Raw genomic sequence first — 27,020 nt, 5'->3', positions numbered from 1 at the left:
TCTCACCATGGCAGTTTGCGAATATGAATTCCGTTTTTTTTAAAACTGGAAATAAAAAGCTGGTATTAGTAAAAGTGACCGTGAAGCTGTTGGATTGTTGTAAAAACCCAACAGGTTCACTATAGTCCTCCAGGGCAGGAAACCTGCCATCCTTACTAGTCACTGTGACTCCAGTCCACGCCAACGTGGTTGACTCTTATCTTCCCTCTGAAGTGTATCAAACCACCACAAGGAATACCGCATGGACTGCAATGGTTCAAGAAGAAGACCTACCACCTCACGGTAACTAAGGATGGGCAATAAATGCCAGCCTTGCCAGCAACACCCAAGAATGAATTTAAAAACATGTAATGGATCACTTTGAAGTGCAGTCATTGTTGTGTAGGCAAAAGCAGCAGCTGTTTTGCAGTCATCAAGCTCCCATAAATAGTATTGAGATGAAAGATCAGTTAATCTGTTTTTAATGATGTTGGTTGAGGAAGAAATGCTGGCCGGGAATACTGGGAGAAGATTCTGCTTTTGTTAGAACAGTAAAGTGGGATCTTTAATGACCATCTGAAGCACTGGATCAAGCAGGCCTTGATTTAAGATCTCATCTCAACTGTACTTGAATTAATATTACGGGTAACAGTGAATGGGCTAGATTAGATAAAAATACTTGCGTATCGTAGAATCCCCCCAAAAATTGGAAGCTCCGTTTTTCCGACAAATATATCAGTTTGGCTAAATTGGTATCACACATGCCTCGGAATCAAAAGTTTGTGGGCTCAAGCCCCAGTTCAGAAATTAAACACATATTCTCGACTGACCTTTCTGCAGTACTGAGCGAATGCTGTAAAGACTTGCCATCTTTCAGACAAAACATTAAACTGATTGTTCAAGTAGAAGTAAAGATTCCATCAGCACTCTTCAAAGAACAGATAATTGTCCTACCCAACATTTCTCCCTCAACAAATTAACTGATTCCCTCATCGCATTTGCCCTTTGTGGAACCTTCTGTGCAACTTGTTTGTTGTGTTCACCCGCATAACAACAGTGATTACACTTCAAAAAGCCACTCATTGGCAGTAAAGTGCTTTGAGATGTTCTGAGGATGTCATAAGTAGAAGTTCTTTATTTTCTTTTGATAATTTGAGTACAGTACTAGCAGGTAATGTGAAATGAAAGAAAGACTTGTATTTATATAGCGCCTTTCACAACCTCAGGATGTTCCAAATCGTTTTGCAACTAATGAAGCACCTTTGAAGTGTAGTCACTGTTGTAATGTAGGAAACACAGCAGCCAATTTGCGCACAGCAAGCTCCCACAAACAGCAATGTGATAATGGCCAGATAACCTGTTTGTGATGTTGGAGAACACCCCAGCTCTTTGAATAATGTCATGGGATCTTTTACATCCACCTGAGAGAGCAAATGGGGCCTCGATTTGACATCTCTTCCGAAAGACACACCTCCAACAGTGCTGCACTGCTTCAGTAGTGCACTGAAGTATCAGCCTGAATTATGTGCTCAAGCCTCTGGTGTGTGACTTGAACCCACAACTTTCTGACTCAGAGGCTTGAGTGCTACCCACTGAACCAAGGCTGACACTCAAATGAAATGGATGATTGTATTCCATGTTTTGGATCTGTAATAGAGTATTGTCAACCCATAAGAGAAAGTATTAGAACTATTTCTGAGTGTCCACCCACTAGTTAGAATGGATCAGGTTGAGTCATACCTGATCCATTCTAAGTCGTAAAATTGTCCACAGCACCCCTGGGAATGGAGGAGAAAATTGGCGAGAGGCTGCCTGTTGTCTGTAGCACCATACCCCCAGCGAGGAGGCAGCACCTTTAGGAGAGATGGGAAGGAAATTAGTCAGAAAGGAGAATTATGTTTTGAAGAAATATTCCTAATATGTATGTGAATCCCATTCCTAGATTAATGATATCCAAAATGAATAACATTTTGAAATTAAATCCATTAAAGGTGGATCCGATGGTCTTGTATTTCTTAAATTAAAAAAAAATTGCCCCATCTCTCCTGAGATCACTGTCTTTTGAAGAGGTACAGTTTACACAGGTGCCTCTAGCTATCAAGTACATCGTTTCAGTGACCATTCTTTATGTGAGCTCGGATAATGAGTGTCAGTAGCTACTTTGGCGCAAAGGTGTGCTTCCTTGCTGGGGTATTTGATAGTGGAGGGCATCACAGCAATCCTGGCATCACCCAGCCTCCACAGACATGCATTTCCCAGCAAGGGTCACTGGTTAACAATCAAGAAAAATTACTCTGGTTGATTTTTTTTCCATCCCTACTCCAGAGCTGCTGAAGTCAATTGTAGAGCCCCAACTGCCGCCTCAGACGAATTCAGCTAACTCAGCTCAGAGAGGGAATTGAATCTTCGACCTTCCAGGTCGGTATGGCTCAGTACCACATCACCTTGTGCATTTATCATTGTGTCATCAAGGGAGTTGGTTTTATATTTCTATTTATTAAAACAATTTTTACAGAGTTGAAACCTCCTCGCAATATAAACAGATGATGAAGTGATATGCCATTCAAAGAGTATATTTGTATTACATTATGTGTAAACTGAATATTAACTTCTAAAATTGCACAACATACAAGATGACATACGCACATGACCATCCAGTGTTGGCAGCCTTTTAAGCTGTTGTTTTTGGTGTCAGCATTTTGTACCAGCCTTAATTGTCTAATGTCTGCTGCACCATCCAATTGTTGACGATTATTGCTTTATTTCAAAAGAATGAAAATGTTGACCACCATTTTCTGCCATTCCATGACAAGCAGACAAAGCAGCCTGCTTCCAGAACTCATCAGCTGCCATTTGACCGTATGACACAGCAGCAAATTTGTGTCAGGGTGTGCGAATAGGTCTTCCACAATGCTAAGTCCAGAGGTGCGGTATAAAAATACATGACTGGAGTGGATAGGTAACCTCCCAGTGAATTAGATCTGAATAATTCACGTCCAGCATTATTCAGTGGATTATTTTTCACAAAACCACTAATTCCTGATTTGTATTCTCTTTCTACATCTTTCCTCCAGCAGAGGGATTAGAAGTTGATATACTGGGGACCTAAGAATTAATGGATGCCGGTAAAGGAGTGCAGAATAGGATAAAAGCCTCAACATTCTGGAGGAGTTAGAGTTTATGTAAGGTGCAGCAGGAGCAGCCAGCCAGGAGAATTGTGGAAAAATCAAGCCTTGAGGTGATGAAGCTGTGATTGAGCACTTCAAGGGGTGGGCATAAGCAGGTGATCCTCCGGAGCTAGAGGTAAGTAGTCTTAACATGGGACCAGATGTGAACTTTGAAGCTCAGATCAGGGTTGAAAAGAACACTAATGCTGCAAACCTTTGGTTTCAGTATGAGCAAGTAGCTGGGGAGGGCATCTGAATTGGTGTCTGAGGCATAAAATGTCTGGCAGGAGGTGAACAGGATGGTTTCAGTCTTGCTAATGTTCTGGGTTAACGTTTAAAACATTTTTCAGATTACACAGAATTTGTTGGAGTTTTGTACTCTGAGGAGCAGGATTATTTGGGTATGATTGATATACATTCACTCAAAGAACTAATTTCAGGCAAAGACCTAGCATTCATAGTGAGCCTTATTTTCCCATGGTGTTGCTTGTTATGCAATGGCCACAGACCAGTTGGAACAGATTCCAAGCAAACAAGGTTGGGCAACGACAACGATTGATAGGGACAAGGTCCACAGCGGTGAGGGTGACTAATGAAACCAATATGTGACCGATTGGGCAGCGCAAGGGTGGTAACCATTCTGGCAGTAACATCAACAGCAACTTGCGCCTTTAACGTAGTAAATCATCCCAAGGCGCTTCACAGGAGCGTTGTCACACCGAGCCACATGAGGTATTAGGACAGGTGACCAAAAGCTTGGTCAAATAGGTGGGTTTTAAGGAGCGTCTTAAAGGAGGAGAGAGAGACTGAGAGGTTTAGGGAGGGAATTCGGATCTTAGGGCCGAGGCAGCTGAAGACATGGCCTCCAATGGTGGAGCGATGAAATCGGGGATGCGCAAGACGCCTGAATTGGAGGAGCGCAGCGAGTGTTGTCGTGCTGGAGGAGTTTACAGAGATAGGGAGGGGTGAGGCCATGGAGCAATAATGTCACCTCAAAAACTGAACAATAAATAATGACAGCATTGTCAGAAACATTGGGCAGGATTTTCATTGGGCCATGGAGGCGGGATTGGAGGCGTGTGGGGGGTTAAAATCTCGAAATCGGGGGGCACGAACCCAACCCGCCTCCATGCCAGTTTCAAAGAAGGCAGATACTCGACCTGTGCTGGGACCCGCCTCCCTGAGGCGGGAAGGGGATTAGTAGTTAACAGGCAGTTTTTAGCCTAATCCCTATTTTTAGCCCTGAAGTGTGGGATTCCTGATGGCTCCAAACCACGCCAAGTTAGCGAGGCGGACCGTCGGGCTGAAGGGCTTGGAGGGTTCGAGATGTCTGGTGTTCAGGTGAGTGATGGGTGCATGAGTTCAGAGGTAAGTGTGTTTGGTGTGTGTAAAGAGTTTAAAGAAGTTTTACTTACATTTACTTACCTTTACAGCCTTCCTTCCTTCAGGTCTTGGGAGTCCCTCATCTCACTGGCACAGAAAGCAGAATGGCCGCGAGCTGTCAAAAGTTGCAGCATTCAGCTTTCTGTTCTGGAGAGATCTCTAAATCAGCCTGAGAGGAAGGAATTAACTTGGAGTACAGATTGTCAGAACAGCTGTCAAACGCTGATATTTCATCTGTCAAAAGCTTTTGACAGATAAAATGTCAATCTGTGACGTCACCTGTTGCCGTGTGGCCCTTAATTGGCCTGCTGAGCCCGCTGGGCAGGCTCAACAAGGTCAATCAAGTGAAAATCGCGTGGGTTGGCCACAACTTGATGGAGGTGGGACTACAACCCCGAAAGTTGTAGTCCTGCCTCCTACACGCCTCCTCAATCAAAATCCAGCCAATTGTGCGTCCTTGAGTCTTATTGAATTTTAGTTATTGGCAAAATGGCAGTTTCCTCCAAGTGACACATGCACACACATTCTACAAAGCTGGAGTAAACACTTAAATCAGCAGGCTCCACAACACAGAGTACTCACAAGAAAATAGGTTAGGATGAGCTGCAGGCAGTCAGTCTTAAGCAGCTTGGGTTATCAGCTTATTAAAATAAATCGGTTTACATATCTTCCTGTTGTGGCCAGCTCGCACAATGAAGCAGTAGATGGAAAATTTCAGGAAGCAGAGGTCCCTCTGATCCCCTCTCACCTTGAGCACCTGTGGCAGGTGTTACTGCTGTGCATAGGTTGTTATTGAGCCTCATTAAAATCTTGACTACTTGCTTATTCACGACAGGATGCACTGTTATTGTAACTTCAGGCAATGGAAGAAAGTATGGTGCCCTTTCTGTGAAATAATTGTCAATGTTCAGTGCTCAAAAATCAACATAGGTATCAATAAATGTTCTGGGTACCCTCCATTTATTCAACAAATGAGTAACTTTTTCAGCTTGGCAAATGGAATAAACAGCACAAGATTTGTTGTCTGATAGGCACGTTGTTTACTGCTATCCCTCAACCTCTCATTTGCAAGCTTTTTGCATCTTTATATTTTATCAATGCTATTATGGTAATTGCTCCTTTGAGCATTCCTCTCTTGTGCCCCATGAGCTCTAAATACAGCAAACTTCCTTCTCCCTAGATCCTCATTGTGTTGAATTCAAGACTCACTGCTCTGGCTCTTTGTCTAACATTGTTTCACAGGACCTCAAAACTGAAACTTCTTACCTCTCTGTCTTTCTTTCCTCCTGCAATCTACAAGCTTTTAGAACCTCTTCAGAGCTGTCTTTCTCCAGGACCTGCAATTCTTCCTCTAAAGCTTGGTTCTGATGGATCCTACAGCCATGTTGTCCAAGGCTCTCGTCACCAGCACAGCTACAATATTGTCCCTGCCCCTATTGTGACAACATAGCAATTGCTGCTCCCTCTTCTAAAGCACTATTTTACTATACGGATTCATTTTTAAACTTTATTCTAACAGAAGAATCTTTAGAAGGATATGCTAATAGGGTTAGATGAAGAGGGGTGGGAGGAGGTTCGTGTGGCGCATATACACCGGCGAAGAGCAGTCGATCAAAACGGCCTGCTTCTGTGCTGTAAATTCTGTGTAACATTATAAATACAAGCATAAAAATAAGTGAGTTAAGTGGTACTTTCTGTAGTGAGACAGGAGGGAATTTTAACTGCCCAAGAATGGCGGGGGGGGGGAGCTGTTAATTCAAAAATGGGAAACTCACCTCTAACTTCCGGCTTTAACAGCAACAGATTGGGGATGGCGGTGGGTGGGCGACTAACCTACTCTCCAGAGGCAGGTCTTTAATTAATTTAAATATTTTAATGAAGCTGGCTCAAATTTTAGCTGTGTTTTAAATTTTAAAACGGGCTGGATTTCACGGGGCTCGGGAAACCCGGCAGCTGAAGGGAGGCGGGAACGGCCAGATCCAACAGGTAAGTGCTTTTCAGCACTGCTTGTGGGCCAGGAGGAGCAGGAGTGCTTCCCCCATGAACCCCCCCACCCCAGCCCCAGCCCCAAGAAAACCTGCTTTTCACTCCATGCGATCAGACCATGTGTCCCCCCCAACGCCCCAATGTCCCCCGACCCACAATCTGTCCCTAACTCCCTCCTCTCCGCTCCCTGGCTGCAGTCTGGCGACGCAGGCTATCCCGCCCGACAGCCAGCCTCTCTGGCCGGGAAACGAATTCCAAAAATTTGAATCAGGTCCTGCCGTTAAATTCAGCAGGATCTCCGGGAAACCCGTACTTCTGGGTTGCTCAGCTGCTGTACCCACTTCCCTCCCTGCCTACCCATAACTATCAGGGCGAGTCTATTGTGTTCCACAATAAATACAACTAAGTACTGATAGTGGGAGATGCCACGACAGGTCAATATATTTTCCATCTAAATATAATTACCGAGTCCAACTTTGATCTTGTCACTTCCAAGTCTTGTCTTCAGTGACGACCACACATCATTCAGCAGAACCTCAAAAACAAAGCGGGAGAGTCATTTTCAAACATATATAGAGTACATTTTAATGTTGCACCATTTTGTGGTCTGGAGAATATGAAACAACCAGATTCATCAAATGACTGAAAGTTGTTTGAAATGGAAATTTGTACTCCGGTTGTCAGAGTGCAGCTCAGTATATAATGTCCATGTGACAACAAAGGATCAAATCAAAAAGCATTTCTCTGGCAGCAGGATAGTTTACAAGCTTTGATTGAAATTTTGATCATGTGTTTTCAAAATATTCTTACAGATATTCATGAAGCAAAATGCGGCAGAGATAAGAGATCAAATATAATTTGCTACAAGTAGTACATTGAGCAGGTCCTATATAGGCTAATCAACCCCTCTCCACCCGTTACCCCCCCCCCCCCCGCCACGTGACCATCAGTAGCAACACCATCACAGGGTCACCATTGACCAGAAGCTTAACTGGACCAGCCATATCAATAACGTGTCTATAAGACCAGTGCAAGAGGCTGAGTACTCTGGAATGAGTGGCTCAGCTCCTAACCCCCTCAAAGCCTCTCCACGGTCTACAAGGCTCAAGTCTGAGTGCAGTGGAATACTCACCACTCACTTGGGCAGATGCAGCTGCAACAACAATCAAGTAACTTGACACCATCCAGATCAGAACCGTCTGCTTGATCAGCACCCCCGCCACTGTATCAATTCACCCCCTCCACCACCGGCGCACTCTAGCTGCAGTATATACTAGCTACAGAATGCACTGCATAACTTACTTCAACAGCACTTCTACCACTGAGAAGAAGAGCAGCAAGATCACGGGAACACCATCACCTCCAAGCTGCAAATCGTCCTGACTTGGACATATATTGCCTTCCTTCATTGTTGCTCATGTGCCAAGAATATATATTTTTTGCAAGTCTCAACCCAATTCATAGTGAGCATGGGCCCATAGCACGTAACAACTCCAGGTTCTGAAATAATTGGCAGTCTCATTCAGAGAGACCGCAAGGCAGTGGATTGCCGTGGCTGTGTGGGAAATTGAAAAATCTCTCGTTGCTGCAACAGGAAGTGCTTTTCTGAGGTACCTTGCTGGGCTGGGCAGAGCAGAGGTTGTATTATATTATGATGTACCTGAACTGCACGTACTTGATGCTGACACTGGGTGCTTGTAATGGAAACATGTTCCATTCCCCACCACTGGTGTCCCTCACACAGATGTGGACATAATTCCCTAAATTAATAAAAAATATATTTGTAGTTTTTGGCCTAGAAATTCAGTTGTTAGCGCCAGCTGCTAGCGCCTTAGGAGGAGGAGAAGTGGGGCACTTAGCAGCTAGCGCCTGGGCGCGGCGCAATCTGTGCCTCTTGCGAACTTCACTCAAGATTTAGCAGCGGCGCAAAACCGCAGCGCCCGCTCAGCTGCGCGCGCAGATCCTGACGTCATTTCATGGTGCAACGCCCTTGGTGCGCCCCGAACCGGAACTTCAGCGGCGCTGCCCTTCTGTGCGCCTGGCGCCCCCAGCGACTGGTAGAGGGGAACGGTTCCCAGTCGCTGCGGGGGGCGCTATTTAAAGGAGACTCCTCCTGCATTATAAGTGGCAGCCATTTTGTGGCAATCCTGTGTGAGAGACAGATATTTGGAGAGAGACAAAGGGAGAGAGCTTTCTGCTTTGACTCAGCGCTCGCACAGGTACTTCTGGCTTCAGGCCAGAGCTTTGCACTTGGATTTAACTTTCAGTGCCATAGCCTTGAGTCGCCACATATAATGGAGGCTGCAATGGGTGGAAACGTTGGCTTACTGCATTGCATTCAAAGGGCTCAGAGACGCCGTGAGAGAGTGCCAGTCATGGCCAGACGGAGAAGGGCCAACAGGCGTCGGCACAGGAGGTCTTACCCACCCAGGGTATACCGCCAGCAGTTCTCATATCTGAACATGTCTGAGGAGCAGTGTGTTCGGAGGCTGCGATTCAGAAGGGAGGTGGTCACTGAGATCTGCCACCTGCTTCGCAGAGATCTGCAGCCACAGCTGAGGAGCAGGATGTCTCTGTCGGTGGCAGTGAAGGTGACGGTGGCTCTCAACTTCTATGCCACCGGCTCCTTCCAAACCGCTACTGGGGACATTGCCAACATCTCCCAGTTCGCGGTACATTGCTGCATCCGCCAGGTGACCAATGCCCTTTTCAGAAGGAGACGTCAGTACATCTCCTTCCCCATGACCCTGGACAAGCAGCAAGAGCGTGCAATGGGATTTGGAGGAATAGCAGGCTTCCCCATGGTCCAGTGTGCCATTGACTGCACGCATGTGGCTTTACGGGCATCTCTAGAGAATGCCGAGGATTACCGCAACTGGAAGGGCTACCATTCGCTCAACGTCCAGTTGGTGTGACCACAGGCAGCTCATACTAGCTGTCAATGCCCGCTTTCCAGGCAGCAGCCACGATGCCTTTATCCTGCGCCAGACTTCTGTGGCAGACATTTTCGAAGCCCAGGCTCACCCACGAGGATGGCTTCTCGGGGACAAAGGCTATCCTTTGTGCACCTGGCTGATGACCCTGCTCCATGCGCCCAGCACCCCTGCTGAAGAACGATACAATGACAGCCATCTAGCTACCAGGAACATCATTGAGCACACAATCGGCGTGCTCAAGCAATGGTTCCACTGTCTGGACCGTTCCGGAGGAGCCCTACAGTACTCGCCTGAGCGAGTCTCCCATTTCATTGTAGTGTGCTGCATGCTGCACAACCTGGCTATCCTCAGGACTCAGCCACTGCCAGCAGACATTGGAGGACCACCAGAGGAGGAGGAGGAGGAGGAGGAGGACCAAGACGGGAGGGAGGCACAAAGTGCAAGGGCCGTCCGTCGGCGGCTAATTGCAACTCGGTTCTAGGCCCCCTCTCAGGGAATGGCTTGTGCCAATGAAAGAACATGAATGGAGCCGCTCCGCAAGCCCTCAGCCGGTCAAGGCAACAAATAGTTCAAAGTGCAAACATGGACAATGTGATTAAAGAAATTTTTTTACTGTGCAGACTCTGTGCCCTTCCCGCATGACAAACTAATTCAGATAAACCCCCCAAAAAATAGTCAGAGACATAACTGGCTCTCACAACCTTCAGAAAATGAAAAAAACAGTTAAACAACTTTTCGGTATTCGTTGGGAAGCGGCCTCCTCCCACTGTCAGGGAAGAGCACAGGTCGCCTGCGCTCTACTGCGCCAACCAGTAGCCTCAGGGCACCCTCACTGAAGCGCTCCGCTCGCTCACTCCCTAGCCTTCTGCATGGTCCTGGGTGTAGAAATGATGATCCAGCAATGGTCAGGCCTTGCTTCAGGGCTGCAGTGTGCAGGGCGTGGCAGCCAAACAAGTCCACCCTCCCCCTTTAAGAGCTGACCGGCATCAGCGTGTCTGCCTTCAATCAGCAACTCGCCGCACCTGCGCTGCGCCCGCCCTCGGTGTTAGCACCTCGGCTCGCCGGCTTAGCGCCTTATGATAGTCGTGCATCGTCTGCTTTAGCGCAGCAGCAACCTCTTGGGGCGATGCAACTCAATTTCGGCGAAGGTGGCGCTAAATTGCGCCGGGTGCTAAATTTAGCAAACGCCCGGCTGTAGCGCCCCAAACGTGGCAATACTGAATTTCTAGGCCTTTGTATTTTCATTATTTGCACAGCACTAGTAATATATTTTAAACAAACTACCTTTTGATGAAATTAAATGTTCTAAACCCTCTTGATCTCAGAGAATTAACATCGCACCAGTCAAAATAGTATGACTTGTGTGAGTATTTTTGAAAAATATATATATATGTGTGAGAGCCAAAGTAAACCAGTGTGTCGACCCAGATAAGTCCTCTTCTTGTCATCTGCTAGGAGATGGAGATGAAACTTTGTGAAAATCTGCCAACTTTTTCCAATCCATACATCTGGAGTTTAGTCTGTTACGTTCTCCAAAAAAACTAGATTTTACCACAGTCGTAATAAATAATTTGGAGAAAACCAAAGGTAGTGTCAGTTCAGAGTATTCAATTGATGTTGTAAGATGAGCCCTTTATCTGCCCATGGTCACAGACAGGGCAACACATACCTGCAGTGGATTGCCTTGGTGAGTGAACTTCTTACAGTGACTATGGCCCCAATATTTACAGGAAGGTGGGGATGGTGCGGGGTAGCGCGGGGAATACCCAGCAAGGCCCTCCCCCTCCTCCTCCCCACCTCCCCCTCCGCCCCTCCCCCTCCTCCTCCCCCCCTTCCCCTCCTTCCCCCCACCCCCTACCCCCCCTTTCCCCCCCTCCTTTCTCCCCTCCCTCCCCCTCCTCTCTTCCCCTGTCGCTCTCTCTTCCCCCCCAGTCGCTCTCTCTCTTCCCCCCCCAGTCGCGCTCTCTCTTCCCCCCCAGTCGCGCTCTCTCTTCCCCCCAGTCGCGCTCTCTCTTCCCCCCCCCAGTCGCTCTCTCTCTCTCTCTTCCAACAACAACATCCCCTCAAAAATCCCTCGGCACCGCCGGGCACTTCAGCTAGTTATTATAATAAAATGATGTAAAAGTACACAGATGTGAGGTGTAATTTTGTTCCTGTTGGTGCCGAGTGTTTTCAGCTGTAACAAACCTAACAATTTTATTCTTGTGTTTAAGATGACATTTTGCAAACCCTCGCCCCAAATAAATGTTGTTATTTTCTGCACCTGCTTAATATCTGTTACATATCCAGCTTTTTCCAGTTCTGATGAAGGGTCCCAGACCTGAAACGTTAACTCTGTTTCTCTCTCCACGGATGCTGCCTGGCCTGCTGAGTTTTTCCAGCGTTTTCTGTTGTTACCCCAAATAATTCAGCTGATTAAGGCAGTGACTAGCAGAGCTGTACAGATTAGGAAGATCACAGGTTCAGTCCCTGGTCTCTGTTGCGTTAGGTGAGCTTAGTTGAGGCAGCAGTTGGGGGACTCTTGGCTCCCCGAGGGAGGGGAAAAATCATCCAAGGTTCCTATTCAGGAGTATTTTTTTTTTGGCGGGCAAGATTTTCCTTTACTGTGTGTTTTCCTGCACCATATACCATCCTTGGATAAGGGGGGGAGCGAACAGCTCCCAGGTCGCCAACAGAGCTGCTCTGAAACTGCCCACTGGGAAACCACAAGAGCCGCCTCCTGCAGTGTTCTTTATAACCTTTCGAGATTATTGGAGATTTGGCCACCTGCTCTCCTCTCCCTTCTTGGAAGTTGGTACAGCGACACTATTTTGAATAAGATCAATAATCCAGCATTTGGAAATGTTTAAGTATTTTCTTAATTCTGTTTTTCTTTTCTTTTCTGAAGGTGATGATTCTTGCTGGGTGATGGTCCCACATATTTCCAGCTAAGCTGACTGTATAACAATGAGGAATAGGAACTCTGGCTGACTCTTCCCCGCCCTAAGGCCATCGAGAGTCCCCCAACTGCTGCTTGGAGTTAATCTAACTCCGCACAGACCGGGGATTGTGCCTGTGATCTTTCTACTGTCTTAATCAGCTGAGCCTTGGGGGTGAAGGGTTTGCAAAATGTTGTTTTAAACACGAGGCTAAAATTCTGTTAGGTTTGTTGCAGCTGAAAGCACTCGGCACAAACAGGAACAAAATTACACCTCACATCTGTGTACTTTTACATCTTTTATTATAATAATGTGATATTTGGTGCTAAATTCGAACATTTCTGGTGTCAGATTACACTTTACGAGTCAGCATTAAAGTACATAGAAAATAATGATGTAAATTTATAGCATTGGCTCCGCACTCTTTTGTAGATTAGTGGTGGCAATGAAAGCAATGCATCGACCTAATTAAGACATTGTGGCGTTGGGGAAACACTGTGTGTATGTAGATAAACCTGTATAATCCCCTTTTAACTGCTGTATTCCCCTCCCCCCGCAAGACAGTTGCAAGCTGAGAGGAATAAGGCATGTTCAGACTTGCCTGCTGCTGAGAGAAGGAAAACCAATCAGGTTCCAGCAGGTGACCAATCTGTGAGTCATCACAGGCTCGCGGGCTTTACGAATTCAGTACTGTATTGTGAGAGTTGGAGTAAAGACCTATTTCTTGTAGCTCGCTGTGTTGCCTATTTCTTTACGCGGGAGACTGTAGTCTCCCACATTGGTGACCCCGAATGTCGGCGGCCGAAGCCCCCGACTCACGTAGCCCTACAGAGGCCAGCAACGACCTGACGGCAACCAGCAGCAGCCCGATGTCGGCCGGCGCCGCGCCCTTGAAGCTCCCCACCTTCTGGGAACACCAAGCACCAGCTTGGTTCGCGCACACGGAGGCCCAATTCACCCTTTGCAGGGTTCAAGACGATGAAGAAAGGTACCTCCATGTAGTCTCAGCACTAGCAAGCTCTACCGCCGCCGAAGTTCTCGACCTGCTGGGGAACCCACCACAGACCGGCAAGTACTCAACCATTAAGGGCCGCTTGCTGCAGGCTTACGGCCTGTCCGGGGAGGAGAGGGCCCGTAGGCTTCTTTCACTACCAGGCCTCGGCGACTCTACCCCGACCCAGTTGATGAGCCGGATGCTTGCGCTCCTGGGCTCTGAACCGCAGTGCTTCTTGTTTCGGGCCCTTTTCCTCAGCCTGCTTCCTCAGCAGGTACAGACTGCCCTCGCGGGGTCCCCGATCACAGACTGCGTACAACTGGCAGCCGCCGCGGACAAAGTCTTCGCCGTCGCCCAACTCGGCTGTGCAGCCGCGAGGCTCCCCGACACCACCGAGCGCGCGCCATGCCAGGCCGCAGAACTATGCTACTACCGCGCGCGTTTCGGCCACAAGGCCCAACGCTGCAGAGCACCCTGCTCTTTCGATCAAACCAAGATGGCCGCCCGGCCCAACGCGCCAGCCCCGCGCCGCCGTCTAGGCCCGCGCGACCGCACCCCCGCCGCCACGATGGCCATCGGCACCGCAGGTAAACTGCTGTACATAACCGACTCCCTTTCAGGGCGCAGATTCCTTTGCGACACCGGAGCCCAATGCAGCATAATTCCTGCCTCCCAGCTCGACATCCGGGCAGGCTGCAGCGGCCCACCCCTCGTGGCGGCAAATGGCGCAGCCATCGCTACTTTTGGAAAGCGACGGGCCGAGGTTTGTTTCAACGGCCAGCGATTTACGTGGGATTTCGTGACGGCCTCGGTGGCACATCCCTTGCTGGGCGCCGATTTTCTTTGCGCCCACGGACTCCTGGTCGACGTCCGCGACAGGCGCCTGATCGACGCAGCAACTTTCGCTTCACTGGCCTGCCAGCAGAGCAACAGCCCGGCCCTCGTCGGGTCCTGCTCCGCCCCGGCGGATGACGACTACGCCCGCCTACTCGCAGATTTCCCGAGGCTCACACAACCGACCTTCTCAGCCGCGGCAGCCAAGCATGGTGTCGAGCACCACATCACCACTACGGGACCACCAGTGTTCGCCCGAGCCAGACGCCTGGACCCAGCCAAGATGGCGGTGGCCAGGGAAGAATTCGCCACGATGGAGAAACTGGGCATCATCCGCCGCTCGAACAGCCCCTGGTCGTCCCCCCTCCACATTGTGCCCAAGCCGGGCGGTGGCTGGCGCCCCTGCGGCGACTACAGACGGCTCAACGACGCCACCACGCCCGATAGATACCCCATTCCGCACATCCAAGTCTTCTCGGCACACCTAGCAGGAAAGTCCGTCTTTTCCAAGGTCAACCTGATTCGCGGCTACCATCAGGTCCCTGTCCACCACGCAGACGTCCAGAAGACGGCGGTCATCACCCCCTTTGGACTGTTCGAGTTCCTGCGCATGCCCTTCGGGCTCAAGAACGCCGCACAGGCCTTCCAACGGCTCATGGATTCCGTCCTACGGGACCTGAGCTTCTTGTTCGTCTATCTGGACGATATCCTCGTGGCCAGCACCAGCAAGGCCGAGCACATCGCGCATTTGCGCTCTCTTTTCCAGCGCCTCAGCCAACACGGGCTAATCGTCAACCCGGCCAAATGCCAGTTCGGAGCAGCCCAAATTGACTTCCTCGGCCACAGAATCTCGCCAAAGGGAGCCATTCCCCTACCTTCCAAGGTGCAGGCGGTGGCGGACTTTCCCCAGCCCACCTCGGTCAAGGCGCTGCAGGAATTTTTGGGGATGGTCAATTTCTATCACCGTTTCGTGCCCAAGGCTGCTTCACTCATGCGCCCCCTCTACGAAGCCACCAGGGGCAAAACGGGCAAAGAGCAACTCACCTGGTCCAGCGAGATGGCGACAGCCTTCCACCAGACCAAAAGCGCCTTGGCCAATGCCACACTACTGGCCCACCCCATCCCGGGTGCCAAGACCGCCCTCACCACGGACGCCTCGGATTACGCCGTCGGCGCTGTCCAGCAACAGTGGGTCGAAGGCGCATGGCAGCCACTGGCATTTTTCAGCTGACAGCTGCGCAAGAACGAGCAGGCCTACAGCACGTTCGACAGAGAGCTCCTGGCCCTGTTCCTGGCAATCCGGCACTTCCGTTTCCTCCTGGAAGGCCGGCCGTTCACCGCATTCGTGGACCACAAGCCGCTCACTTTCGCCATGGCCAAAGTAACCAAACCCTGGTCCGCGCGCCAACAGCGCCAACTCAACTTCATCTCGGAGTTCACCACGGACATCCGCCACGTCGCCGGCAAGGACAATTTGGTGGCCGACTGCCTCTCAAGACCCTCGCTCCACGCAGTGCACCTGGGCGTCGACTACGCCAGCATGGCGAGAGACCAGGCCGCCGACGCGGAGATCCAGGCCCTCAGGACGTCAACCACCAGCCTCACTCTGGCCGACATCCACTGCCACGCAGCCGGCACAACCCTCCTGTGCGACGTCTCAGTCCCCTTGCCTAGGCCGGTCGTCCCATCCGCCTGGCGCAAGCGAGTTTTCGACATCATCCACGGCCTCTCACATCCAGGGATGCGTGCGTCTCAGAAACTCATGTCCGCCAAGTTCGTCTGGCCTGGACTCCACAAGGATGTGAGAGACTGGACCAACACATGCGTGGCGTGTCAGCACGCTAAGGTCCAGCAGCACACCAAGGCGCCATTGGAGTGTTTCCCGGTGCCCGAGAGGCGTTTCGACCACGTCCACGTCGATCTGGTAGGCCCCTTGCCGCCGTCGCACGGTTTCACACACCTGCTCACGATCGTCGACCGCACCACCAGATGGCCCGAGGCGGTTCCCCTCGCCTCCACCACCACGACCGACGTCGCGCGAGCATTCGTCTCGACATGGGTGGCCCGGTTCGGCATGCCGACCGACATATCCTCGGACAGAGGCCCCCAGTTCACCTCCCACTTGTGGAATGCGATCACCGCCGGCCTCGGCACCAAGTTGCACAGGACAACAGCCTACCACCCGCAGGCCAACGGGCTCTGCGAGCGCTTTCATCGTTCCTTGAAAGCCTCCCTCCGCGCCAGCCTGGCCGACACCAGCTGGATCGACAAACTACCCTGGGTCCTCCTGGGATTGCGCACCGCGTCCAAAGAGGACCTCCGTGCCTCCGCGTCCGAGATGGTCTACGGCCAACCGCTCAGAGTACCAGGCGACTTCCTCCCCCTGACAACGGAGCCGTGGTCGGCCGCCAGACAGCTTTCCCTGCAGCAGGACGCGGCCCAGCAATTCCGTCCAGTGCCCACTTCGCAACACGGCCCGCAGCCGTCCTACGTGCCTCGGGACTTACGACATGCGGAGTTTGTCTTCGTGCGCCGGGACGCGCACAGAGGCCCGCTGCAGGCACCATACACCGGCCCCTTCTCAGTATTGGAGACAGGGGACAAAGCTTTTCTTATCGACGTCGGCGGGAAGCCGGACCTTATTTCAGTAGACCGCCTCAAACCGGCGCACCTGGACCTCAGCTTCCCGTTTCGTCCGGCTCTTCCCCCATGGCGGGGCAGACCTCCCGCGTTGGCGGCGGCCCCACAAGAGGACCAAGACACGCCAGAACCTTACTTCCCGGCCGCCGCCCCACCTTCGCCGGCAGCCCGTCCAGCCAGCCCACCGGCAGACCAGCCGCCAGACCAGCCGACGAACCAACCGGCCGACCTCCCAGACAGCCCTCCTCACGCCAGATGGCTACTACAGCCGCTACGGCCGTTTGGTCAAACCTCCGCAGAGACTGACTTTTACAGTTAACGAGGATTCTGGGGGGGCGTATGTGGCGTTGCCACATTGGGGAAACACTGTGTGTATGTAGATAAACCTGTATAATCCCCTTTTAACTGCTGTATTCCCCTCCCCCCGCAAGACAGTTGCAAGCTGAGAGGAATAAGGCATGTTCAGACTTGCCTGCTGCTGAGAGAAGGAAAACCAATCAGGTTCCAGCAGGTGACCAATCCGTGAGTCATCACAGGCTCGCGGGCTTTACAAATTCAGTACTGTATTGTGAGAGTTGGAGTAAAGACCTATTTCTTGTAGCTCGCTGTGTTGCCTATTTCTTTACGCGGGAGACTGTAGTCTTCCACAACATCATCCTAATTGCACATTTTCACATTTATTACAAGGACTGAGTTGATGGCTAGATAATGGGGTTGATTTTCAGTGTGCCGTGAGGCGGGCTTTTAGGCGTATGGGGGGCAAAAATCCCGAATTCGGGGGTCCTGACACCATCCCGCCCAAAACCCGCCTCCACGTAAGTTTCAAAGGAGGCGGGTACCCGCCCCGCACTGGGACCCACCTACCCGAGGCGGGAAGGGATTAGTGCCAATTAACTGCCTGTTAACAGGCAGTTTTTAGCCTAATCCCTATTTTGAAGGGTGTCGTGTGGGATTCCCGACGGCTCCAAACCACGCCAGGTTAGAGGAGGCGGGCCGTTGGGTTGAAGGACTTGGAGGGGTCGAGATGTCGGTGTTCAGGTGAGTGATGGGTGCATCAGTGCAAAGGTAAGTGTGTTTGGTGTGTCTAAAGTGTGTAAAGAAGTTTAAATTACCTGTACTTACCTTTACAGCCTTCCTTCCTCTAGGCTTCGGGAGTCCATCATTCAGCCAGCACAGAAAGCAGAATGGCTGCGATCTGTCAAAAGTGACAGCCTTCAGCTTTCAGTGGAGGCGTGATTTCTAACTGAGTCTGCGTAGAAGGACTCAGGTTAGAAGTAAGACTGTCAGTGTTTGACAGCTTCAAACAGCTGTGAAACATTGATATTTCATCTGTCAACACGTCTTGACAGATGAAATTTCAGTCTGTGACGTCACCTGTTGCCGGGTGGCCCTTAATTGGCCTGCTGAGCCCGCCCCAGCGGGCTCAACAAGGTCAATCAAGTCAAAATCGCGTGGATTGGCTGCATCTCGATGGAGGCGGGACTAAAACCCGAAAGTTGTAGTCCCGCCTCCTTCCTGACTTCTGAATGAAAATCCAGCCCAATGTGTTCTTTAGAAAACATAAGAAATAAGAGTAGGAGTAGGCCACACGGCCCCTCGAGCCTGCTCCACCATTCAATCAGATCATGGCTGATCTTCAACTTCAACTCAACTTTCCTGTCCGATCCCCATATCCCTCGATTCCCTTGGAGTCCAAGAGAGATGGGCGTGTGCTTCCTTGTTGAGACCTGACTACTTAACACAGTTTTCAAACTAAAGTTTGTACCAATTAAGCTTTCATTTGTCTTCTATTATCTCTTTTTAGAACATGCTTCAACATGTACGCCATTGGTAAGACAAGAAGTTGGCAGGCAACTCTCTCCTCCTCCAACAATATTCTGGCTAGTAGTTGCAGCTATGCTACAGGAAAGTGAATTGACTTCAGTTCTTATTTTCACCCCTTTTGGTGGAAGCATCTTATCTCCACTGTACACTCTCTCCCAATGGCTTCACTTAGATTAGAAATTTACATGACCTTGAAATTACATTGCACAATATTAGTGCATGAATACTTAATATGTTCATATGTAATTCCTTTGCTATTTTAATGGAGGAAATAATTGTTAATTTTGAATGGTTTAATATTTCAATTAAAAGATCAGAGACAGGAGTTTCATACAGAGGCATTATATGTACATTGCAGGGTGTAATTTCAAGGCCCTTATGAATGGACAGTGGCATGCTATTTTGATTCATCAATAAGGGACAGATTTGTTGGGCCTAATGTTTTTCTGTTCCCAAAAATCCTAATGTTCTAAAGAATTATACAGCACCAATATTCCAGGTCACTTAGCAACTTTTCTCGATTCTTCACAGTAACGGGAGTAATGGTGCCTACCCTTAGACCAGAAGTGCCCATTTGTTGACTTTGTGTGCTAGTTCAGTAGGTGCATTATATGGAGTTTCAGGGGCCACAAATAAAGTTTGAATCAATATCGCCATTAATTTCCATGTCTCTCAAGTTGCTGACAGTAACAGGTTCTAGTGTTCTGATGTAGGATTACTTCACCGATTGAGGCAACCGCACTCCGAAAACTGCTTTCCAAAACTCCAAGCCCATAAAATTCACGCACGGTAAACAGTAAGAAATATAAGGATAAGTCTGCACTCCCAGCAAGGAACTCAATTGCAGGATATGTGAGTCGGAGAATCGAGGCTACAATGTTTAAGCCCCGTCTCTGACTCACATTGCCTGGACTGTGGGAGTGCAGAGTTACCCCTAACAAGCATAAATAAGACTGTGTTACCTGGGCTTTACGGGCGTGATTTTCAGAACTGAATTGGCAAGGAGCTAGAGTTTGGACACAGAAACAGAAAATGCTGGAAATACTCAGCAGGTCAGGCAGCATCTGTGGAGAGAAAAACAGTTAACTCTGTTTCTCTCTGGACAGATGCTGCCTGACCTACTGAGTATTTCCAGCATTTTCTATTTCTATTTCAAATTTCCAGCATCTGCAGTATTTTGCTTTTGTATTAGTTTGGACACCCCTGCTTTAGACTAATGTTTCTCATTGCGCAGAATTTACACCACAGAAAGAGGCCATTCGGCCCAACAGGTCCAGGACAGTGTTCATGCTCCACATGAGTCTTCTCCCACTTTACTTCATCTCACCCTATCCACATATCCTTCTATTCCTTCCTTCCTCATGTACTTATCTAGCTTCCCCTTAAACGCATCTATGCTATTTGCCTCAACTACTCCCTGTGGAAGCAAGTTCTCACCACTCTCTGAGTAAAGAAGATTCTCTTGAATTCCTTATTGGATTTATTAATGACTATCTTATATTTATGGCCCACAAGTGGAAACATTGAACCGATGAGATTCCAGGAGCTCACCATCTACATAACATTTCTTTTTGCTTTTCACTGTATAAACACCTGTAAGTACCATTAGTCTGAATTGGCTAGTTTCTATCACTCCACTCCAAAATAGCTGCACTCTGCCAATCACTGTTTCCCAATTTTATCCCGAAGGTGTTGAGTCATGCTGGTATACAGCTCAATAGGTGCTGGCAGCTCTTTGGTACCTTAACCAGGTGGCCATTCTTCAAGTATGGAGTAGACCTTGATTGTTGGCAGATTATTTGACTGTGGGGCCATCATACCTCAGCCCAATCCTTTTGCTATCCTGACCTTCACACACTCGCACTTTCTAGCAGGATCACTAGATAGTGATCAGGAGTCTGAACCCTGGTTGATTTTCTCCTCCCTTGCCCAGGTGCGCTGAGGTTGATTATAGTGCTTTCCGAATGTTTATGGCTTAGCACCACACTGGGTGGTGTGTATACCAACAGAGACCTGGGCGCATTCTGTCAAACACAGAATTCCTTCAGATTCAGGTCCAATCTTTATACACACTAATGAAACTATAAGACTTATTAAAATTCAACTTTCTTTTCAAAGTTATTAACCTCTTGATCAGTTTTTGACAGTACTATGGCACAGACAGTGAAATATCTGGTGCTCAACATGATGGTGTGGGTCCAAATTCTATGACGGCCAGCCACTCTAATCCACTTGCTACTGTTGGGAGAAAGTCGAGTCATCTTTTGAAAGGGGTTGCTGAATGGATCTTCCCTCTCCCCACCACAGTTGGGTTTTTAATCTGGAAAGGCCAATCTGTCTCCAGACATGTTTACTTCCTGTTGGTCAACTATTGAGCAGCATAACAGATTATCCTACCCTCCCAAACTGTGTCGGAGAAAAGTTATAGAGAAATAAAAAACGAAGGAGAAAAGGAACCACAAAACTAAACTAAAAATTATAGTCCACCTGCTTAATTGCACGAGTCTTAATTCCAGATTTTTCTACTTGTATTAATTTAGCCTAACTTGCAGAATTAAATAAATTATGTGCATAGCCTATTGATGAACCGACAAATTTATCTGTTTTATCACAGGCTTGCTTTTCTGATCTGACTGTCAGATCAATGAGATTTAGGGACAGCTGACTGCACCATTTTGTGAGATGTAAAAGTTAAAATGCAGAATGAAAAACTGATTGATTAATTTGAAGAGTTATGAATCAACCAGGTCCACTGCTACAGTGCCAAATTGATTCTGTCTTTTTAGTGCTCGTTATTTCCTGCTTAATTTTATAGCGTTGGCACTGGAGACTTTAATACAATTAAGACAGTTGTAAAATTAGGCAATCTTCAGTGAAGTGAGTGGGGAGACTAGCCTCGCATTGCAGCCCATTAATGCAAGCATTTACAGTCCTATACTTCTAAACAATATCAGGCAAAACAAGACAAAATATTTTAGCTAGCTGCTTTTATATTGGTTTTCGTGGCGATCTAGATCTGCCGAAGCCTAACGGACAAGTCCCATGGAGCTGGGAGCAAGCCCAGAGTAAGCCTGCTGGATGTGCCCAGGCAGGACCCAGTGAAAACAAAATGCGACTTCCCAGCAGCTGACCATAGCCTAATTAATGTATCTCATCAGATGCTTTTATATTGGTTTTAGTGGGCATTAGTGTCACTGGCTGTCAACATGTGAGCTTTGCACAGCCACAGCAACCTAACAACAACAACTTATATATTTATATAGTGACTTTAACGGAGTAAAACATCGCAAGGTGCTTCACAGGAGCGTTATCAGACAAAATTTGACACCGAGCCACAGAAGGAGATAGCAGGACAGGTGACCAAACGCTTGGTCAAAGATGTAAGTTTTAAGGAGCATCTTAAAGGAGGAGAGTGAGGTTTAGGGAGGGAATTTCAGAGCTGAGGGCCCAGGCAGCTGAAGGCACGCCCGCCAATGGTGGAGCGATGAAAATCAGGGATGTGCAAGAGGTCAGAATTGGAGGAGCGCAGATATCTCAGATGGTTAAGGGGCTGGAGGAAATTGCAGAGATAGGAAGGGGCGAGGCCATGGAGGGATTTGAAAACAAGGATGAGAATTTTGAAATCGAGGCATTGCTTAACCGGGAGCCAGTGTAAGTCAGCGAGCACAGGAGTAATGGGTAAACGGGACTTGGTGCGAGTTAGGACACATAGAGGGTAGAACGTGGGAGGCTGGTGTTTGAACAGTCAAGTCTAATGGTAACAAAGGCATGGATGATGGTTTCAGCAGCAGATGAACTGAGGCAGGGGCGGAATCAGGCGATATTAGAGGTGGAAATAGGCGGTCTTAGTGATGGCACGGATATATGGTCAGAAGCTCATCTCGGGGTCATATATAACACCAAGGTTACGAACAGTCTGGTTCAGCATCAGACAGTTGCTAGGGAGAGGGATGGAATCGGTGGCTAGGAAACGGAGTTTGTGGCAGTTAAGAATAAACTTGCAAATTTGCTAAAGCCAGCCGCTGGGAAGACCTAGGTCCTGCCTGTGGCTGGCTTTAGAACATCCAGCAGGTTTACTCTGGACTTGCTCCCAGCTCCATGGAACCATAGCGTTGAGATTCGGCAGCACCAGATCTCCACGAAAACCAATATAAAAGCAGCTAGCTTCAATAGTTTGTCCTGTTTTGCCTGGTATTGTTTAGAAGTATAGGAATGTAAATGCTTGCATTAATGGGCTGCCATGCGATAATGATCTGCCACCACCACCACTCATTGAAGATTGCCTAATTTTACAACTGACTTAATTGTATTAAAGTCTCCAGTGCCAACACTTATGGAATTAAGCAGGAAATAACCTGCACTAAACAGACAGAATCAATTTGGTCCGGCAGAGTTCGACCTGGTTGGTTCACAACTCTTCAAATTACAGGCTTAAACCGGCAGTAATGATGGGATTTGTTGCAAATGCAGACAGACCAAGAGAATCTGAATTGGAACAGGCAGATTCATGTTCCAGGTGGGACCCATCATCAATTCTGATGAAAGGTTAACGGCTCTTTCAGATGCTGACAGACCTGCTGTGCATTTCCAGCATTTTCTTGTTGTATTTCAGATTTCCATCATTTCAAGGTATTTTTTGGTGCATCAGTCCAATTATGATAGTTGACTCAATGGGCTGGATTTTGTCAATGGGGGCGCGTTGGAGGAGGGACTGCTGGTTTTCGGGTTTCAGTCCTGTCCCCAGCGACGTCTGACCAACCCACGCTATTTTCCCTTGATTGACCTTCCGGCCAATTAAGGGAAAGCTGGTGACAGATGACGTCAGCGTATGACGTTTCATCTGTCGAAAAAATTTTGTCAGATGAATTGTCAGCGTTTGACAGCTTTGAGAAGCTGTCAAACACTGACAATCTCTGTTTTAAGGTGAGCCCTTGCACAGAAGGCTCCCCAAGACCTTTCTCCTCAGCAGAAAGCAGATGGCTGCTGCATCTGAGAATGCAGCAGCCATTCTGTCATCTCTGCCGTTGAGATGAGGCACCTCCGGATCCTCAAAAGTTGAAGCCTGCAGGAAGAAGCAAAGGTAAGAAAACTTTTTCCAACACTTTACATCACCTCTCATACTTACCTATTCACACTTGCACCCATCACTCATCTCTACAGCGGACATTTCGACCCCTCTCACCCCCACAGACCCACTGCTCGCCTCGCTGACCCTGGCGAGGTTCGCAGCCATCGGGAAGCCCGCACTTGCAGGCATAAACAGGCAGTTAAGTGGCTCTAATCCCCTTCCCGCCTCGAGGAGACGGGTCCCTGCGCAATTTGGGGACTGCCTCCTGGGAAGATGGCATGGAGGCAGGTTGGGTGCGGGGTCGGTACCCACTCCCAGTTTCTGCCATTTACCCGGCAATCCCGCCTCCCCAGGGCTGGGAAAATTCCCCCCAATGTACCTTCAACCAGAGCTGAACTACTCGCAATGCTCGTGATATATATTCAAGGGGGGGGGGAACGGAAAATAATAATTTTCTTAACTTTCCCCGTGTCGGCATACGCTAACCTTACCCAGTCCTCAGAGCAGAATTGGTGTGGGAATCTGTGGAAGAGTTTAAGCCTAACTACTTACCAGTATTCCTGGAGTAGAAGGACCGTGCAGAGATATTAAAAAGAGGAATGAGAAGAAAAATGGCAAAATACTTAAAATAAGATTAAAGTTCTTCATTTTCAGTTTCTACCAATAAATTCCTGCACTTCTAAATCATGCCTAATCAGCTTTTAATAATTTAACTTGCAAATTAATAGATTTATGGGCCCACATGGTTTTCACAAAATCCTGGCTTTTGTGAGAGCCTCAGGAGCTTTGATCCATGTACCTCGTTCACCTACACCTGCAGAAAGCATCTGGTGTGGTCTGTAAATCTTCCTCTCATATAATTTCCATAAAAAATTATGTAGTCTCAATAAATTTTATTTTTAATAATATTTAAACAATAAATGAGATGAAACCAGTGAATTTTAACATCCGTTCCCCACCCCCAATAATCTTCAGCACATTATATATATATTTATAAGAATTAAATGAATGCGCTTTTCCCCAATTATTTCCCTGTCCTATCCTTAATTATGGCCCTTAACCCTGTGAGTGCCAGCAGCCCTCCGACACCTCCTCACCTCGGTGGTCATTCTTCCTGTGTGAGCCCAGACAGTGAAGGTCATTAGGGTATTAGATTTGGAGAAGAAGCATCTGAACTAAATCCTGCCTGCACTGACCATCCAAAGACATGCACCTTGTTATGCATCTCATCATCATAAAGAAACTACTCGTGAAATAACACTGGACGGCCAGCTGGTGGCGCCGTCCAAGGAGTATAAATACTCGGGCGTGGGCCCAGCTTGCGCAGGGACATTTTGTAAGACAGGAACTAGTGAAGTACAACTAGACCTCCATGTTCTGAAACAAGTTGATTAAAGCCTTGCTTTATACTCAAACCAAGTGCGCAGTGAGTTTTATTACGTCACACCTCTTAACAGTGGTCATTGAATAGCACTCAGGAGCTGAAACACTGGCTGATTGTCTTTCACCTCACTAGTTGAAGAGTCTCTGGTCCGTTGTAGTACCTCTTCCACACACCCCGACAGAGATCTCCTAGCCTAGGACTCTCTTAGTCTGCATGGCTTGGTTCCACACTAGGTTTTTCAGCCACCCACAGAGCCATTCGGGAAACAGTAAATAAATAACTCTAAATAATACCATAATGCATGAAAGAAAGCAGGAAAAAAAATCGCAAAAGCAATTGGCTTGTACAGCTCTGTAGTGCAATATGTAATTATTCAAAATGTACGTGAGGATGGATCATATTGCACATTATACCCAAAGTTATTTGCATAATTTTGTAATAAGATGCCGGTGACAATTCAAACCTGCAATTATTTTCCAGTCCTTGTCCTTTAATTAACGCTGACGGCAGTACATGTTTCCAGCATCCATCATGATTCTCATAAATAATTGTACCATAAGGAAACTCTCATTTAAACGGCACCTAAATATCCGGAATTCTCTATTAACCGGCAAAATTCATACTCCGAAAACAACACCTCAATAACCGGAAATGTTGCCGAGTCCAAGTCCGAGTCTCCCACGATGGCCGAGTTAGTCAGTGGGGGTAATTCTCCAAACTGCCACTACTCGGCTTCTTGGCGCTGTCGGAAGTCTGAACACCTCAATAACAGGAGTCTGACTCTCCCGCGCTGCCGGTAGTCTCTTCTGATCCGCCATTTTTCTGTGTGTCTCTCCATCTTTATCGTGAATTATCTCCCCCATCTTGCATTATGGGATTCTGTAGGTGAGTAATCAATTACTGTATATTGCACATTTCTTGATTGTTTTATTTTTTGTTTGTTAAAAATAGCCTCGGTAGATAACCCTCTCCGTCATCCGGCATTTTTAATCAACCGGCACCATCCTGGTCCCGTCGGTGCCGGATACCAAAGAGTTTCCTGTACAATCAAATTTCATCTTCATACACACTTTGAACATTCTCTAAGTATAGGTGTTTGATTCATACATTAATGCAATCTTAGCTTTTTGTTAAAACATAGGAGCAATTTCTAAATTTGTGTGATTTAAATATGGATTTTCCAGGGGGAAAAAATCCTGTTCCACATCTTGCTGGAGTACTATTCACTGGCAGGGGGTTGGTCTGCACTTAGGCATCTGCTAACTCTACTCTTGATAACGGCTTCCTTGATGGCTGAGTTGGGAAGTGCAATACCCAATGTGAAACTCAATCAGACAACAGGAAGGTCCCAGGTACAGCTCCTGCTCTGTGCTAAGTCAGCTGATCTCAGCCAGGGTGACCATTGGGATGTTACAATTGGCTTCAGCACCTTTGGGCTGGTAGGGGAAAAGACAGCCCCAGCTTGTGCTGGGATACCGTCCATGGGTGATTGATTCTCTGCAGCATCTTGCCAAAGTGGCCAATCTTCGCTTCTCATTTTAATTCTCCGCCCCACTCTGACCTCTCTGTCCTCGGCCTCCTACACTGTTCTAATGAAGATCAACGGAAGCTCGAGGAACAACACCTCATCTTTCTATTAGGCACTTTATAGCCTTCCGGACTCAACATCGAGTTCAACAATTTCAGACCATAACCACTGCTCCCATTTTTTCAGACAACAGCTGCTGGTAATGGTTCTGCTGTTGTCATTTACAGTCCTCTAGACACATCTTTTGTTTTTTACTTGTCCCATTACTACCCCCTTTTGCCTTGCACCATCATACCTTTTGTCATTTAATCACTCCTGTGTTCCACCCTATCACAGACCTTCCCTTTTGTTCTTTCCTCCCCTCCCCCCTTTCCCTGCC

At 48.1% G+C, this 27,020-nt stretch overlaps 1 protein-coding gene across 11 annotated transcripts in view; it reads left to right on the top strand.

Annotated features, from left to right (window-relative positions):
- The window catches only part of LOC147099958 (uncharacterized), a 93,940-nt gene that overhangs the window by 15,995 nt on the left and 50,925 nt on the right, over positions 1-27,020 (top strand). For 7 of the 11 annotated variants that reach the window (XR_015073774.1, XR_015073776.1, XR_015073777.1 and 4 more), the window contains exon 2: positions 2,305-2,397. The exons of 3 other annotated variants lie outside the window; for them this stretch is intronic. Coding sequence is in view for 1 of the 8 variants with exons in the window: in XM_085968487.1 (XP_085824613.1) it covers positions 13,161-15,428 (2,268 nt within the window). In the remaining 7 variants the exon portion in view is untranslated. Of the gene's footprint in view, positions 1-2,304; positions 2,398-12,338; positions 17,438-27,020 lie in introns of those variants that run through there. One more of the 11 variants, XM_085968487.1, reaches the window with a different exon arrangement.

Source organism: Somniosus microcephalus, chromosome 27 (genome assembly GCF_052327205.1).
Source record: "Somniosus microcephalus isolate GS21.2 chromosome 27, FLI_Smic_1.0, whole genome shotgun sequence".
Lineage (NCBI taxonomy): Eukaryota > Metazoa > Chordata > Chondrichthyes > Squaliformes > Somniosidae > Somniosus > Somniosus microcephalus.
This window is presented reverse-complemented; position numbering and strand designations above follow the sequence as displayed.